At 37.1% G+C, this 19,390-nt stretch overlaps 1 protein-coding gene across 2 annotated transcripts in view; it reads right to left on the bottom strand.

Moving 5' to 3' along the window:
* Positions 1–2,719: 2,719 nt before the first annotated feature.
* Positions 2,720–19,390, bottom strand: part of LOC113090818 (gamma-aminobutyric acid type B receptor subunit 1-like) — a 112,136-nt gene continuing 95,465 nt past the window's right edge. Inside the window, exons 19-24 of one of the 2 annotated variants that reach the window (XM_026256423.1) lie at positions 17,557–17,667; positions 17,317–17,410; positions 14,199–14,326; positions 7,880–8,008; positions 6,814–6,957; positions 2,720–5,500 (exon numbers count right to left, since the gene is read on the bottom strand). In XM_026256423.1, coding sequence (XP_026112208.1) covers positions 5,216–5,500; positions 6,814–6,957; positions 7,880–8,008; positions 14,199–14,326; positions 17,317–17,410; positions 17,557–17,667 — 891 coding nt within the window. In that variant the 3' untranslated portion in view covers positions 2,720–5,215. The remainder of the gene's footprint in view (positions 5,501–6,813; positions 6,958–7,879; positions 8,009–14,198; positions 14,327–17,316; positions 17,411–17,556; positions 17,668–19,390) is intronic. The other variant, XM_026256424.1, reaches the window with a different exon arrangement.

Here is a 19,390-nt window from a genome sequence, read left to right as displayed (position 1 = left end):
ATATATGATCAGTTGGAGTTCATGTTTTCTAGTTATAGAAACAGTAATGCCTAAAATATGTTTTCATAGGTGTGTGCTTCAAAAATCAGTCAGTGTCTATTGGAAGAGAGTTAACTGTGAATGCTGATTTCATCTAAAAGTTTGAGTTGACTTTGAGAAGAGTATTTTCCATGAATCTCAGGTCAGGTCATGAGGTCATGAGTAACTTCTGTTGAACTGTAAACAATCAGCAGCTGCCAGTGAACTAGTTTAATGTTTGGCTCTATAAATGCAATATTCAAAAACAGGATTCAATAGATTACGGCAGGGATGACGTATTTTTGCAGGCCAAAACAGAATTTTAGCACGTCTGGTTGAAGTCTATGGGGTTTTTAAATGAGTTTTTGGTTAAGTGTCTTAAATAAGGTCTTTGGTAAACACAAACTCGAGCAATTTTCACACTTTATTCAACCACATAAAATACATCAGTAAAACCCCTTTGTTACAAGTTTTTACTCGTCTTAAAAAAAGGCATTTTTAACAAGTCGTTAATTTGCACTACAGACGTCGTTGGGGACATTAAACATCATCACACCGGACAGGTAAATGCAACTGAGGTGTAGTTCATTTAAGCTTATGTTTATGTTTTTACTTCTAGTTATTGTATTTACACATTGAACTTTTGTTGGTCACAGATATTTTTGAAAGCTTATGGAAATATCCTAGTAAAAGGAAACATGCTGCTGCTGCTAAAGAGAGGAAGATCGCCGTAATAGATCTAGGCAGGTGGTGCTGGGGAAGTGGTGGGATAAGATGAGGACACGCATAGCATGCAGATATAGCATTCACTGAATAAATCCTGATTATATAGGTATACAGTAATGAGCACGTAAATGTGATTGTCTGGGACCATTGAATTGAATTAACCAATTAGAATGCGATAGAGTTTCATGACTGATTGTTGCGTTGACCAGAAATGCTCCCTAATTGGAGCATTGAGGGAAGTGCTCTCCCTCATTTTGACAGACAACAAATTATGTTTTTACCAGCTTTGGAAGCATTCCAGTAAACACTAATAAGGATTAGAAATAAAAAGGGAGAAAATTATGTGTTGAAGCACCCGTGAGAGTGAGGATTTGGGAGAGAAATGAAAGACACTTACAGTATGGCATTGCAGTGAATTATTCAAGGGATAACATTCATTAAAAAGTGCAGTGTCTGTCGCATTTTTGTCTGTATGTACTTTGTTTTACAATGAAAAAAAGAGACTGAAAAAAGAGAGAATGTTTTTCTATATTCTATATTAGATTTTCAGATTTTCTTTTATATTAATGTCACAAATAAAACACCCAGCGTTACATTACTTTCCTGGAGAATTTAAATGGAGCATGACAGAAATTGTACATCTCATTCAGTAAAACTGATGTACACTGAATATCTGTAGCCTAACATTATTATTTGGAATTATTTGTTTCATTTCTTTTGAGTGGCAGCTACCAAAACTGGAAGTGCCACCCGTATTTTAAAATGCAGTAGACTTAAAAAGTCTTCGACCAAGACTTCCACTGAAATGCCTTCAGATGCCATATCACATTCTTTTATTATGTAAGTTTTCTCATATTCATAAAATCAGTCCTGAAGTTGACTGAAGTGCTTCAAAATAATGAACCGACAATCCTTACGCTGTACCTGAGGGTAAAAAAGCAAGTCCAATTATAAAATAGCTTCTCTGAGTGCTACCTTACTCATCAAATGCAAAAACCACTCAAGAGATGAACAGTTGTAAAAAAAAATAGCAAAAACTACATTTATTTCACCATAGACACCAGTCCAATAGCGTTGTACAGAATCTATCATAGTACAAATACAAATATATTTTCAATACCACATAGGAATACCTTTGACTTTATATACTTCATACTTTGTGCAAGAGAATACATTTAATCATATACATTTAGCATTTACACAATTAACATTTGTGCATATCATTGTCTGCATGAACATCCCTATCATGATTATTATTGAACCACCATTTGACGAGAAATGATGAATAAAATGTTACAGTAGACCGATAATAAAAACCATGGTGGTGTTAAACTCATGTCCACGAGATCCTCCCCAGGATTCCTGGAGAGTCATCTTTTATCAGCATTTGTGTAAATCACCAGAGCACCATTTAACCAATCACAAGTGCTTCTGACACATCAAGTTGATAACATCATGATGCAGTTCAATCTTCGTCTTGTGTTCAGAATGGAATGCTTGTATACTGTAGTATAGTACAGCAGTAGTATAGTATACTGTCAGTCTAAACTGCATTCTGCCATAGTATCTCAAACTGTGTGTATGCTATACTTAACCGTTCAATTTTATTCCATAATTAGATTCCATAGAAAAATATGGTTATATGCATTTTGATAGTTAAAAAAAAACTTTTGGGCACTTAATATTATTTAATATTGGTGCAACAGTTATTGCCAACATTTTTAGCAGTTTGATTCTGTGAGTATACAAATACTATACCCAGCATACATACTATATACTACATTAAGGGTAGTATACGAGCATGCTTTTCTGAACACAGCCTACGTTTACAAAACCAGCAACATTTCAAATATTGTGAGGTATTAACAGTTCTCAAAATAATGAGTGATGTGCTATTGTCACAAGCACTTATGAACAGACAAATGACTCTCATAGTCCCTGTAGGGATTTTTTCTGTACATCCCATCCCTCCAAATGAGAGAGAGACTTTGCCACGGCAAAGAAGGAAATGAGGCAGGCAAGATGAATCATAAATAGTCCAGCTGAAACCGGGGAAACTTTGCTGTACAGGCCTGCTGATGAATCTGAGCCGCACACAACGAGATAATGCAAGAGAGTTTACAAGGGTCACACAGCTGTGGAGTAAAGCTACCATTGAAGACTGTCATTTAGGGGGAATTTTATTCATGGAGAATTACAGTTCCAATTTACTGTGTTTAGAAATCATGTACTGTACTGTATAGTTTTTCAGTGTTTGTTTAAATCAGAAATGTAACGTGGTTAGCGTGACACAAAGCAGCTGATGAGTGTGTGACTGAGCGTCTTCAAGTGAAGTACCGCATTGCACGTGAATCTAATGAACTAATTCCTCTTTTCAAAAATCATTGCTGTTTACCAAACACAAAACAAAGATGGCTGCACAATGCAATTTTATTGTTATTTGCATAACAATGTAGCAGCATCCCGTGACGAATATAACATGGCAGCTGCCATTTAGAAGCAAACTGCATTATAATGCTGGGAGATTCAATCCGCAGCTTTCAGCGACACGGGATCTAATAAAAACAAAACCACCAAATCTGTGATGACATTACATCTCCTCTGTACAAAGCCTTCAAATGCCTTCAACAGCTTGTGACTGCTAATAATATTATCCCAGCATGCTCTGGGAGAAATGCTGGCTATAAGCAAACCAGCATCATTTCATTTAATCATTCCAACTTATTGTGAAGCTAGAACTTTTTTTTGTTTTTAAGTTATTTTGGTCCATGCAAAAATCATCTCAGGTAGGCAGGGCATTGCTATGTAGTTCCTACGACTTCTGGTTGGCTTATTACAAAACAATTACACACTTTATTTATCATCTGCCTGGTAGAAATCGCAACATAGAAAAGCAACAGCACACCTCTCTTCAACAAATTACATGATTGGAGGTATCATGACTGTGATGCAAGATAGAAATCCTTAAAATAAGTGAGTTCAAACAGAGGTAACGGGCTAATAAATCAGGAAACTATAAATCTGTTATACATTTTGTAATACTGTCAGCTGCACACCATGGAAAGAATGGTTATGAGCTCATGATGGAATTGCAAAATAGGTTTGATTAACAACAGGATATGAAGTATTTGGAAATCAAATGCAGTTCAAGTATGATGCCAGCAACACGAAGGTCCCACGGAACACAAACTGATCAAATGTAAACTTCAGATGTACTGTACAATGCAATGGATAAAAGAGTTTGCCAAATGAATAAATGTAAATAATGTCGTTACCACACTGATTTGCGATTACATATCGAACGCTTGGCAGACTGTAATGAAAGTGGCAACATTACTATATGATATATATTGCGATACATACAGTATATTGCAATTAGATATGTCATGATATCAAAATGTGGTCACGATTGACACTTCACCAAATGTGTGTGTGAATCGGTCAGTCTCTATAATGCAGTTTCAGAGTTCAAATCTAAGGCCATGACACACCAAACGTGAACTAGCAGTGACGAAAGCTGGTAAAAGCTGGTTGCCTCATCTTCGCACGTCTTGGCTAAAAGTTGCACTTGAAGATACTGCGACGGCTACAGCCAATGGCCAACTAGAAGGTACATTCTGTGCCAACATGAGAGAAAATAACGCTCCATAACTGCTAGTCTGTATTTAACATTCAGAAACCATAACTAGGACTGCACACAAACTATAAACAAAGCCATTTTAAATTTGACTAATGTTGATCATTTTTTTAATTCCAGATTAAAAAATGGGAAGATATATACAGCCTTCTGTCTGTGCCTTCTTGACTTCTTTGCTTTCAACACTTTTGCTATTATTTTGCTATTATTCTCAGGTACTTGTTAGTTAAACCATACAGCCAATCAGAGTCAATCTCACAGACAGCGCCGATGCCAACGGACATTGATTCAACAGGCCAACTGGCCAAAACCATTCCTGGACACACCACAAAAACTAGGCTGATTGATGCTCTATGATGGCCTGTGTTTAGCTGACATGAATGAATGGTAGAAAATATGAAATAAAAACATCCATACAAAGCAAAAAAAGGAAAAAAAATGACAATATATGTATTTCTAAATATTTGTGTTTTAAGGGAATAATGGGATCATTTAATATAATTTGTGATGTTTTTGTAAGGACGTTTTTAGCTTGTCATTGTTAATCCACAATTTTCCGAGTCAAAATCAGCTGAGGGTTTCTCATTTGAATGGTGTAATAGTTCACAGCATGTGTGGTCACATGAAATGATGCAATCAAAGCCAACTCCTCAAGCTTCCTGTGTATAACCTCCCATGAATCACAGCAAGTGTCGGAAACAAAAGAAACAACCATGGCCGTCTGCTGGGCATAGATGGGGAAAATTGCCGGCCGCGAATCAAGGTAGCGTATTTTTTCTCCCCCTTTTCAGTTCACAGAGTCCCAACTAGCATTTGATCCCAGTTCCTCGCGCTTCACTTGTAGAGGAGCTGCAGTCGGCCGGGGTGGCAGCTGTTGCGGTTGATCTTGGCGTCGGGCTGGTAGAGGGTGGAGGAGTTGGAGAAGGTGGGAGGGAGGGAGTGGTTGTCCGAGGCAGGGAGGGGGTATCCTGGAGGCGGGAGGAGAGATTTGGGATCGTTCTGAGGAGCGGGGAGAGATGGAGAGCTGTGGTTCTGACTGGAGGAGGTGGGGCGTTTTCTGGAGCGCAGGGCCTGGCGCTCTGACAGCTGGTTTCTCAGCTCTGATACACGTTCTTCTTTCTGTCGGCAGAAGACATGAGGCTAAATGAGAAATTTGTTTCTGTTGAGCCAAAAATAATATCTGTGCAGATATGAAAAAACCACTGAGAAAAGGAAGAAAGTAAACACGACAATCTGCCATGGTTCTCATGACATTTAGCATCAGACAACAGGATAGGGGCAAATAGAGAATTTAAGAATGAGCTCCGTTTGAAGCTCAATTTGAATAGAACTGGCCACACAACCTACAGGAGGCTGAATTGGAAAGACTGGAAGAGGATTTCAGTAAATCATAATTCAAAGAAATTTCAGTCCCACAAAGGGGAATTTCCTTTTAGTGTTGCTATTGTTAACTAAAACGAAAACTATTAAAAATCCGCGCGTTAAATAAAACTGGAATAAAGTAAAAGAACTAATAGAGGGCAACAAAATGAATTAAAATAAATTTAAATGAACACAGCAAAGTTACCTAAAAAAGATTGCCATCAAAATATCTACCATAATGTTTATAGATCACTTGAAAAATATATATTTTTACATCAAATCATTAATAATTGGTATCCATATAATCTAATGAGCTTTTCCTGCTGGAGTCCACTGAAAATAAATTCCATGGTCCATTAATTCTGGAGAGATTTTTTTAGTCCTTGTCAAATGGCAATTATTGGTACATTTCCTGAAAATAAGATGAAATAAATATATTAAATATACTGCAATTAATAAATAGAGTATATTTTTGAAAGCCATATGTGACCCTAGACCACAAAACCAGTCATAAGGGTCACATACATCATCTGAAAGCTGAATAAAAGTTTTTTGTTTTTTTTGTTAGGATCAGACAATATTTGGCCGAGATACAAATATATGAAAATCTGTAATCTGTGGGTGCAAAAATCTAATTCGCCTTTAAAGTTGTCCAAATGAAGTTGTTAGCAATGCATATTACTAATAAAAAATATGTAAGAGGTTAAGGCAATCGTTAATTCAATTTCCTGGTTCTTAGTGGCATACATTATTACACTGATTTTTACAAGAGCGTCAGTTATATACATAGAAAATGAAGTCATCTTCCACTGGTCCATACAATTACAATGAAAATAAGTATTGCTATATAATAAAATGTATTGCTGAAAACTGCACTTACAGTAGTTATATGTATGATTTCCCTTGAATTTTTATTTCTTTAATTACAAGTGCAAATCTGCATTCTGTTACTATCCCAACTCACATTCCAAATAAAATAAATGCATTCTCAATTCAGTTCTGAAATGTGCTCTATCTTAGTATGATACATCCTCAACAGCATGCTGGACAAAGTGAAGCTGACACAGAACCTCCTGGATGATCTTCTGCAGCTCTTTGTTCTCTCTCTCCAGCTGGCGGGATTTCTCTTCATCGTTGTTGTTTGTGGATGAGCCGGTCTTCATGGTCTCCTGCTGGTCTGACTGCCACTCACCACGAGTGATAAGCCTCCGCATCTGCATCAAGCACACACACACACACAACACACTAGGTATAACAACAGACGAGATTCCTGTTGACAGAATATATGAGAATGCATGGCCTTCTATGTACTATATTTTTAAATAGTATGTGAAAGGTAAGCAGTAGGCAAAAATAGTAAGCAAAACAGTGAACAATTATGATTTCAGATAAAATTCCTCTGTATTCATCAAGTCATAAGGGTTATCATGTTGGAAATTAACATTTTTTTAAAATCAAATTTAGCTTTTTAGTCTTATAATAGTCTGGTTAAAAATGGTGATTGATATTGCTTGGATTCATTCTTCAGGCTGAAAATGGATGGGTAAAGTGCAATGTGGGATACAATGTGGGTCATTATTAACTAAAACTAAAACTATAAAAATATTTTTGTTAACTGAATTTGTCACAATCATTAGCTGGAGTGCCCACGAACTTTAGTAGAGGGCACTCCACTCAGTACCATTCCACCCATCAACCACCGGATGTCACCATATCTTCACTTAGACACGAGCACCTCTCATATTGTTGCACCACACCTGAACTACATCTCCCATGAGTCTCTGCATCACAATCACCTTGCCACACCTGCACCTCATTCAGCAGCCAATTTCCTTTCTTTGTATATATAACTGCTCCTATTGGCTGTTGTATAAAAGCACTTAATGTCTTTCATCTCTTTCATATTCTCCAGAGATGTGTAATAACACCGGTCTCCACTGATGACACTGATTACACCACATCTCCATAACATCGTCACTCAGCGCGCTTTAAGATTTCACGAACAGACCGCTGAGAGACATGCATATGTCACACATTTAACCCTACTCTAGTTATCCATCATTAATATTCATCACTGTAATACAATATTTACATTGCTTCTCTTTCTTGTTTTGAGAAAATGATCTACTGTTGTACCTTAGGGACGAAGAGCACAACCAGAGTGATGTAGACGGAGAAGATGATGGCCAGCGAGGCGAAGGCGAACGAGGCGTCCTGCTTAGACGACAGAATCATGGTGACGGGAGCCGTTATCATACACAACACCTGAAAGAGAGACAAGCGGTCACATGTACAAGTGTTTCTTTAATCATGGACACTTAACAAACATTTTTCACGCCTTCATTTCTTTCATTTGTGTTTTGACAAAGTCCAACAGTGTTGTTATTGTTAAGTTAAACGAAACTAAATAGTTTGTTAATTTTTAAATAAAATAAAATAAAAAAGTTAGGTTTAATGAAATGTGTTTATGTGGTTTAAGGTTAAAAAATTATTCTTTTCCACATAATGTACACTATTGTTTCTCCTCTATATCCTGCCTTCTGAAACATGTACATTTTTACAAAGCTCGTCGGTCTGAAAATGAGGTGTGCGGTGATTGGCCAGCTATCCAGTGCGTTGTGATTGGCCGAATACCTCAAGGGTGTGATGGAAATGTTACCCCCTGAACATATTGTGATGCCCTGTCTGGCTGGAGCAAAGAGACATAAACATTAAACCCCATTATAAACGTGTTTATAAACATGATGTAGACATGATTTCAAGTCGTGTCCTCTTTTGGAAGAACAAACCAAGTAGTTTTGCTTTCTCAACAAAACAGCGTCACACACCATGGCCTTGAGTGAGCGGAGGCCGGCTTGAGATTGGCGCGGCTGGTGGATTCTAGGAAGGAGCGTTCATTGGGCTTGTGGTAACCACCCTGGCTTCATCACATACATAAATACAATATTACAAGGGTGTAGACAGGACAGGAAGGCAGGGAATTGAGTGATGGGATGAGTCTTAACTTATATAAAAAATAGCTCTTTGGATTTGAGACTTTAGACTTTGCAACTTTTCAGATCTCCTTTATGCATCAAGAGCTTGTAACATTCCAAAGAGAAACGAAAAATTTTAATCGTATCATATAACCTCTAGAACTAGAAATGTTGCCTTCGCAACTAACTGAAATAAAAACATATTTATTTGAAGTACTAAAATGACTAAAACTAAAAATAAAAATAAATTAAAGCAAAGTGGAAATATAAAACAAAATCTATTTATATATGTATATGTGTGTATATATATATATATATATTAGGGCTGGGCAAGTTTACACATTATTAACGCGACAATTAATTTATTGCACGCTAATGCGATTTTTATCATTATTATTATTATTTTGAGGTCCGTTGCTCATTGGCTCTGCATACACATTCAGACAAATCATGGGTTACAGGTGGGGTGGGATGTTGATCAGTACTGTTTTGGTTTGGGATGGGTGTCATCCTGCATCATAAGCAATGAAAATTCATTACTGAATTTTACACATTACTATGTGATTAATCGCGATTAATCCTAGAAAAGCCATGCTATTAATCTTGAAAATGTAATCGTTGCCCAGCACTAATATATAGGGTTGTCGCCGACTAAAGATATTCATAGTCGAATAGTAATTTTAAAATCTTGCTTATATTCGACTAATAGTTAAATCATTTGTTTGGGGGCGGGACAAAATATATCAAGTCGGACATGCGACAGCCATAATTACTGATGTTTACACACAGGAAAAATGTGTAACGAATGCCTTGCAGATACAAACGGGGTAAATAATGTTTTAATGTTTTGATTAAAAGATAGTTAACACTAAACGCCAGCGAAGCCCTAATAATACACAATTTTTACAGTAGTTATTAATGTTCTGCATTTCTGTTTTGAGCTGCGCTCGCTGAAGATGACCAGTAGAGTAAGCATTTGATAGCAAGTTTTTAATCAATGGGATTAAACTCATAATTTAATGTAGAATATGCTTCGTTATTTATACAACATAACGTTAATATAATGACTTATATGCTATCTGCAAAAAGAGCCCGAATGCACATGAACATATCTGCATGGCTCTGAATGAACTCATTTTGTGGTACATTCTTCACGAAACAATGTGCAGAAACACAGCAGCCCAGCTCTAAAAATTCACAGTGTTTTATTATTAATGGTGTTCTCATAATGGTGTGTGTGTGACAGTCCAGTAATAGTTTGTAATATAATATTCTGCTTTGTTGTTTGTCCTGCTCGCGCTGCGCGGTAAAGAGATAATCACTGTAATACTACAATGAAGCACTTGACTCAACCAAACGCATTTTATATCAAGTAAATAATATATCCACGATATATATACACCGGCTGAAATGTTTTGAAATCACTTGTACCCTACCTGTCTTTGCCTGTGTCAGTTTGAGTCTTGGTAAAGTTTTAAATCCCTGCCTCCAAGATGCTTCTCTGTCGGTCACGTATTGTGGAAAGTGAAACATAAATCTATAGGGATGGCTGGATTTATTCACGCACTTTAAAATATTAATTTGAAGCTTCTATCTTTTCAGATTCTTATTCATGGCTTTATCATAATAGGCTGCATATTAACTTATTGGGAGAAAACCGCAAGTCCTATGTGGCATAATTATAACAGCCTGCGAATATTTGACTGTTAGTTTGGTAGTCGAATCAGGCTCCTCGAATCGAAGCATTGAATCGGCGACTATTTGGGGTCACCCCTACTAATATATATAGAAAAAGCTAATCTAACATAATAATATATACTACAACAGTACATAAATAATACTAAAATAACAAATATCAAAAGAGGGTTCTGTCGTATCTTCTGAAATACTGTGTTTCTGAACCACTGTTCTAAATACTTAAATTATGATTTGCATGATAAAATTGTTATATATATATATATATATATATATATATTAGTGGTGGGCCGTTATCTGCGTTAATGTGCTGCGTTAACGCAAGACTTTTATCGGGCGATAAAAAAAATATGGCCTTTAATCTATTCTCAAAGTTGTGTTGGGAGCTGGGTCTATACTGAGCGAGCTATGATGACTTTCACCTTGATATTTTATATAACCGACTGGCTGAGGCAAGCCTAAAAAGATGCTCAGGACAGTTGACGGGCCACTGCTGCGCATCGTCATGAAAGCTTATCTTTTTCACGTGTTGTTAAGCCTTACCGCTTGTAGATTTAAACATTAAAGCATCCAAACACAAGACACGGAAAAGCTGAACAGAGCACGCGCTGTGTTTGGTGCGGAGAGAGAGAGAGAGCCGCGTATCACGGACAGCGACACTGAACAGAGCTCTCTTCTGCGAAGTTCTCCTTGAAGTCCCTCCTGCACCTGAACTAACAAATACAAATCGCAGTTTGAACAAACAAAAAGATGTGAAAGAGCCCAATTCAGTTCTCATGGTGTTCTGGTGTTCAGGGCTCATGCAGTGAAAGGCGTTTCAAAACGCATGAACATCGAATTTGCTTATTTTTGCTCTTGTGCCGACAAATACATACAAAATATGTAAAAATATCCACCTTGGAAATTATGTTTGAAAAAAACTGTCAGTTATTTCTTAAGTGAAAGTAAACTGTTGAGGGAAAGAATGGGATGTGTATTATATTGTATGTGTTCATCGTCTCTTAAAGTGACCGCGCCTAATTTAGCTACTGGCTGCTGTAATATTAATCAAAGAAAATGCTACTTTGTAGTTTTAACAGTCAAACCAAAAATTATCCAGACACCAGATATAATTTTTGATATATATAACAAAACTGTAATAATGTGAGAAATGTTGAAGGTGTCTGAATAAATGTAGGTTTGATTGTATATTTCATTTTTACATTGAAGACTATCCAGTGCTTTTTGACATTTAATTATTTGGTTTCTGTACCTTGACACCTACAAACTTGAAAAAACTTAAACATTGTGTAAATAGCACAAATAAATAAAAATAAACGAACATACAAATTAAACAATTTCAAACAGGGCCCACTGGTACAACCTTCACCGGGGCCCCGCTGACCCCAGCTACGGCAATTCGAATGAGCCATTTTAATCTAGATTAATTTCAAGATCACGGTGAGATTAATCTAGATTAAAAAAATGTATCTATGCCCACAATTTAATAATTTATGTATATATATATAAATTATTAAGACATAATAATATATTCACAAGATCATTTATAATGTGATGTTTATACAACTAAAAGAAAACACTTCTTCTGAAGGCAGAGGCAGGGAGAACAGAAGCCAAGAGAGAAAGAAATATTGATCCTCAGTCAGTCATTTCTCAAAAAGCCAGTAAAATCTTATCCAGGCCAGCAAAAAGAAAATGTTGTCTGGCATCAACAGAGGTGATCTTTTTTTGCAGGGTCATTAGTTATTTGGACAGGGCAAAAAGTGCAAGCAGTCTCTGTAAATCAGAGCGGTTTACAGCTGGACTCACAGCAGTAGCCTACAGCTTTCACAGAGCCCATCTGAATCACTCCATGACAGAGCAGTAATGATGACCATGGTGATAAAATGCATGGCCATGATAAATAATGCAAACAATAAGTGAATCCCGAGTGGAAATGAGCAGCAAGCCAAACCTTAAAACATTTTCTTTTGTGTTCCAAAGAAGAATGACAGTCATATGGCTTTGGAATAACATGAGGGTGAGTAAATGATGACAGATTTTACAGTATGTCATTATTTAGTCATCCTCATGTCATTTCAAACCCATATGACTTTCAATTCTTCTTTGGAACACAAAAAGGAGAAATTTTAAATGATTATATAATGACAGTTAAATGGATAGTTTGCCCAAAAATGAGAATTCTTTCATCATTTACTCCTCCTCAAGTTGATCCAGACCTGTGTTGGACACAGAATAAGATATTTTGAAGACTGTGGATAACCAATCAGTTGCTGGTCTCAACTGACTTCTATAGTATGGGAAATTGTAAAAAATGTTAATATCTTATTTTGTGTTCAACTGAAGAAAAAAACAAAAAACAGGTTTGGAACAATTTGAGGATTAGTAAATGGGATTAGTAAATGCTGACAGAAACTAAATTGAAGTTGTTACTCACTGTTTTATTTCATCAGGCTTATTACTGGGTGCACTATTCTCTTAAACTCACACATTTATTATGAGCATAATATAAATATATGAAAGATATTGTTCTGTTATTTTGCTGAGAGGAGGCTATTAATGCTAACCTGCTAAGGACTGCAGATAAAGATTAGCCACTGGCTAACTATGGAACATCAAATGGAAACATTTATGTTTAATGCTGTAAATGGTCGCTTCCCGATAAATAAATAAATATAATCAGTAATATTGCAAAAAACAATTCTATTTCTTGATTCTGGTGTTAAACAAGTCCTCAGAATGTGAATTCTATAAATCTTATCAGTTTGCTGTGAACTGGAGGGCTCTCATCTTTATTAGCAGAAATTCTAAAAAGTGCTGGAGTTCGTAATGGCATGGCAGATGGCATCTGAAATCCTTTCTTTAGTAGAATGGGCATTTGCTAAGGGCCAGGAGTCGGCCTGAGACTTTGAAAAAAGAGAGTGAGAGAGAAAAGATTAAAATGCAAATACGGCCCCATGCTGATCTAAAGTCTCTCCCTCAATTTGAGCTAAAAAAGGGTTCAGTGTATAACGGTTAATCCTCAGAGGGCGAGATGAAGAGAAACACACTGCTTCAAATTAAAAGCTTACAATGAAAAAACTGATGGACAAAAGCTTTGTGCTTTATTTCCAATCAACCTTCGCCACAGAAAACAGACCAGAAGTCTTTATGGCAAATGAAATGAGATTCCTGTGTATTTAGCCTCCACATTGAGAGTGTTATCAGCGTGGTACGAGCTGCTTTCATGACTTGTGAGCCGTGGGGCGGCACTGAAATGCTAAAGTGGAACAGACGAGATGATGTGCAAAAACAAACAACTTTCAACATTACTGAGGGACCACTTTACTTCAGTTTTGAACTACTTAAGAGCTCCAGTCTCGTCAAACTGACGTGCAAGCTTATTCCTGATGATAAGGGGAAGCTCTCTTTCCCCCCTTTTCCCTGTCCTCTGGAAATCTCTGGGTCCCTGGACAGCATTCGAGATGGCAGGCTCAGACACTTCACTTCCATCAAATCTAGCAGAGCCACACTGAAGAGCTCTAGGCATGTTCTTCCTGCTTATGAGTGTGTTGTGACACACAACAGCTATAGACGGACACTGCGTCCAATTCACAAGCCAACTCCCAACTACACTTGAGCAACGAAAGGAAGAAAACCTCTGCGCTGCTATTTCAGTCACGTCAGCCGAACAGTTCTACCTTTTAATTGGAAAATATTTGGGTGACAACTGACATTTCAAATGTCACCCAAGGCACTCTTTAAAATGTCCAGAGGGACAAGTATAAAAAGATGAACAGACTCACAGAGACATTGTAGATGGCCATCCCAACAGCTCGGTGATCGTTTATTTTTTCAGTGGACACAGATTTGGTTTCATAAGCCAGGAAAATCCCAAGAAGCAGCAGCAAACCCTTATAGCCATAAACGACACCTACAAGACAAAACAGAGACACAAATAATGAACAGGTTTCTAAACACCCTTATTGTCCTCTTCATTGTTCCTTCCCAAATCACATAACTAAATTAATATATTTGTTAACTATTAAACTACTATTAAAAAAACTGGAGCCAGTGAGATTATATTGTTTAAAGCTGCAGTAGGTAACTTTTGACGCTCTAGCGGTTAATAAACAGAACTGCTTGCGTCTTGCGGAAGAACATTGTAGCCGGAGCTACTTCTCTCTGTTTATGTCTATGAAGAATCACAAAGGTACTGGGTTACTCCGCCGCGGTATCCCCGAAGCAATCTAAAATAGGTGTACCCTAGTGATTCAGGACAAGCTAAAAACACGGTTTGGAAAATGGATTCATGGTGTACTTGCTTATTATATACATTTTTCTACATTTTGAACACAAACAAAGTTACGGACCGCAGCTCTGATTGGTTGTTTCTTACCGGGAGCGATGGAGTTTCTGCAAATGTCAATAGGACACTGGGAGGAGCCAGAGGAGCTTGATTTTTTTCACAGATTATCTGTCTCATATTCTACTGTCAGGACATAATGACAGGTTTAACACATATGTAAAAAATAGATGTTTACAAAAGTTACCTACTGCAGCTTTAAGAAATAAACCCTTTTTTCTTTAAATTGAGCAAAATCTATTTAAATATTTTCTACTATTTATGTGTTTTTTTACTATTTCAGTTCAACATTGATAATGATAAAAATGTTTCTTGAGCAGCAAATCATCATGTTAGAGTGATTTCTGAAGGATCATGTGACACTGAACCCTGGAGGAATGATGCTGAAAATACAGTTGCACATCACAGGAATAAATTACATTTAAAAAAAAAGATTGTGGAATGTTTTCCTCAAAAACCTTAATTTCTTTGTGACTGAAGACAGACATGAACATCTTGGATGACATGGGGGTGAGTAAATTATTAGGAAATGTTTATTCTGGAAGTGAACTAATCCTTTAAATCCTCGGTAAACAGCGCTAGTGCAGTGACGGTCACAGACAGGGGCTGATTTAATTTAACTGAGTGTTTAATTTAATTTAACTGAGTGTTTGCTAAAAACCAACTCACTCTCAGATTATCATTTCAAATTCATTTGGCTTTGGATGCGACCGAGAATGGTGCTATCCGAGTGGATGAGCTGTTTACTATGTAATTAATCCATCCATTTCCAACAGTTTGATGTATTTAGGCCGATGCAAACATGATAGGTGGACATTATCACTCTGACAGGGTAATCAGTCAGTCACAGGCGCTGTCTGCTCCCATGACTTTTGCCTGCATCGAACCATTCATCCCTCACATTCACACCACACTTTATTACTGAGAACTCTGCTAGATTTGGTTTGTTTTAGTTCTGTTCAATCAACTATATTCTCATCCAGATGTCGTGAAAGGACACTGCTGTCTATGCGTCCTTGGACTGAATGTCTAAAATGATTTATGCAGAGAAACTGTTATGACAGAAGACAGGTCTGTTTCCAGCCAGCTGTGTTCATTTCTCAAGGACTTTGCCTGAAGAATACATTGAAGGCTGACCGTAACTGGAAGAGCAAGGCACGTCCAATTTGTCTCATAAAGGTAGCAATTAATTTGTTTAATTAGTTAAACACTTACAAGAAGGAAACACCTGAATTGAGAGGCTGAAGGTCGAAACCACCGGGGTTCCTTCATTAAATCACTCTTTCACTCACAGGCTTATAGGCTTTATTCAGACTGCATTTATTTTTTTGTGTCCAACACCATGACAAACAAGAGCAGATGCACAGTATATTTAAATAGATCTATTTAGGTCATTTAAAAGAATAACTATAAATGTAATATTGAATAACACAGTTACAGTTATAATCAAGAACTTCACAAACTTCTCATACTAACATATTTATAAATAGAAATATATTTAAAATATACTTAAAAATACTTCAAACAGCTACTTTGAAATTAGTTAAGCACACATCTTTTTTTCAAGGGAATCTGTCATACTTTACTGGAAATTAGGGGTGCTCCGATCACGATCGGCCGATCGTTAATGCGCATCTAGTCAGTAAAGCCGGTTATTTAATCAGCAATTAATTCCATCAGGTGCGTGATTTCACATAGAGCAGCTGTTACTACACAGAGCCGTTGTTAACTGAGAAGATGCGCCAAAAAACGCTGAAAATGAAGTGGATTTGCGCATCTTCTCTATTAACAACCGCTCTGTTTAGTAACAGCTGCTCTATGTGAAATCAGGCACCTGATGGAATTAATTGCTGATTAGAGAACCGGCTTTACTGACTAGATGCGCATAACGATCGGCCGATCGTGATCGGAGCACCCCTACTGGAAATATCCAGCATCACTCCTCAAGTGTGTTCAAGGCAGCTCAGGGTCTCTTTAAAATGTCTTAAGGGTGCTTGACTACACTGCGCATCTGTATATACACAGCTTATAAAATATCATTTAATCATCATTTGATGAATCACTGCCAGCAGGATCACTAGAAATGTACACAAACATGTCCTTCAAACTAAATTATGTTTACCGACTGTTTTCTACAAAAACAACTTCATTTAAATATACCTTCCGCAGGCCTTAATCAGCACCGATAGCATCGGGTTTTACTAGATAAGGAGTGGTTGGAAATAAAAAGCAGGTTTTTGAATGGAAATACTGCACACAGAAGTCAGAAAATGCATTAACTGGTAAAATGTATCAAATGCAACTAGTTTCACAGTGATGCCATAGAAGAACCATTTTGGGTTCCCCAAAGAACCTTTCAGTGAACAAAATTCTAAAGACATGTTTTCCACTATAAGGAACCTTTAATCCAATGAAAATGTTCTTTGAATGTTAAAGGTTCTTAATGGAACCGATGCCAATAAGGAACCTTTATTTTTTATAGTGTAGGCTTTTACATTTTACAGAAAGAATTGGGTGCACTGTGAACAAATACAGTGTCAAACCCAGAGAAGTCTTACCAAGCCATGTGTTCATCTTCTCTGAACTGCAGTGCTGCAGCAGAGGCTCGATCAACTGATCCACGTCACCTTTCGGTGCTTCTTTAGTGAACTTCTGCTCAGATACAAAAGAGAAACACTACAGCAGCTCATTCAATATTTTGTTTCTATGCACCTTAAGGCCAAAGACAATAAATCCAGCTTTGCAATATACAAAAAACACAGTCCTTGATCAAAAACGGAGAATTTTTACTGCCGTACCTCTACTGTGATGTGCAAGGGATCCACAATCTGCCAAATCATAAGGGACAAGATGTCGATAACCAGCAGGACTCCCACGGTGGCATAAAGCTTCCAAGGCTCCAGGTGCTGCTGGGATATAAAAGGACCAGTGAATCAACTTTCCATCCAGGACAGTGAAAGCCACAGCTTGCGCCGTGATTCATAACATCATATAGAGCGTAAGTGCAGAGCGCTTGAAGGGGAAACAATGGCCCATTATCAGGATGCCAATTCAATCCTCCACACGGTGGCTGCACTTTATGGTGTAAGTGAGGAAAGTGTCTTTAATGGATTTCGGCTGAGACCATAACGCTGCAGCAAAATCAATAGTCGTTCTTTTTTGTAGCAAGGATGATGTTTGTGAGCAATTAAACATAAAAAGCATTTATTTAAAGAGCAACATAAAAAGAGTTTATGTTCTTTGTGACTTGTATTGTTTATCATCACTTTTGAGAGCTCATAAACCTCAAACACACCTTCACACCGGTGAAGATGGAAGAATTCATGCAGAGCCAGACAACTGACTCAAGGAATTCTCTGGGTTCAAAACGGAAAACGAACGAATGAAAAAATGTACTGGAAAAGGACTATGAGTCATTTGAGAAAAATTTGATGCTTGTATTTTTGTTCAAGTGCTTATATTAAGCTCTAAAGGCACTTCAATCATCCTTTAAGTGAAGGAACTACTTTTCTAGGTGAATGAGCTTCTGGTTTCCCCATGGGCTTCCATTTTATGTATGTTTGTACAAACTGAGAATCAAGTGTACATTATTTGCTGTTTTGTTTTTGTCATTTTTTTTCTGACATATTTAATGTGTAAAGGGGACATTTTCATGACAATTCTCACAATAAAATACCCATCCCGAGTTCCTCTGTACTTAAAATAGAATGTTTGTCCCAAATATTTTATTCTGTCTTATTTATGGTCTATAATAAACGCTGACACTATTCTGTTTTTCATATTTTCCTTTTGTATCCTGACAATGACTTTGATGAACCCACTTACTGATGCTCAGTTTGTGTTTGTTTGTTTGTTTGTTTTTTACTTATTTTCTAGCATATTTTTTTATAGTGGCTCCCTCAGTCAAAGAAGCATGTTTGAAAATGACAAAGCTGTCAATTTGATGCCCCACTGCACATCACAGATCATTTCTCAATCTCTGAATCCTTTCTTTGAGTAGAGGCAGAGAGATAGAGAGAAAGAGAGAGAGAGAGAGCGCGCTCTCCACAGGGGCTCATGACAAGCTCCTCTCCAGCACTAGATGGACGTTCAAGAATACTCAATAATAGACATTATGTACTTATCCTGAAAATACCTTTCTCCTCTGTCTTTATCTCTTTCTCTATCTTTATTTTAGTTATTATGGCTGTGCGTTTGTGTGATTGGTGATCTGACCTTCAAAACATCACTTTCTTAATACAGCACAGAACTAACAACGATAAATACTTACATAGCTTTTATTCATTTTAGCTGTTGTTAATTTCAGAATTTACCTATAAACTTTTACTTAATGCACAGTGGGCTAAAATGAACAATAAACAATTCTATATGTATTTACTAACATTACCCAGGATTATTAAAAGCAGCAGAAATATATTGCTCATTGTAAGGTGGTGTTAAATAATACATTAACAAATGGGATATTAAAGTGTTACAAAATCAAACATAATGATTGTGTGTGTGTGTGGTGATGGAGTGACTGCTGGCTCATGGGGCTGTGCTGTATGATAGATGTGCTGTTTAAGGATGCTCAAGGACAACGGGGGACCCATTGCTATGACATCAGACAGAGAGACGGTGGAAGTGTCTAAA

The sequence above is a fragment of the Carassius auratus genome, unplaced genomic scaffold, assembly GCF_003368295.1.
Source record: "Carassius auratus strain Wakin unplaced genomic scaffold, ASM336829v1 scaf_tig00214021, whole genome shotgun sequence".
NCBI classification, from domain to species: Eukaryota; Metazoa; Chordata; class Actinopteri; order Cypriniformes; family Cyprinidae; genus Carassius; species Carassius auratus.
This window is presented reverse-complemented; position numbering and strand designations above follow the sequence as displayed.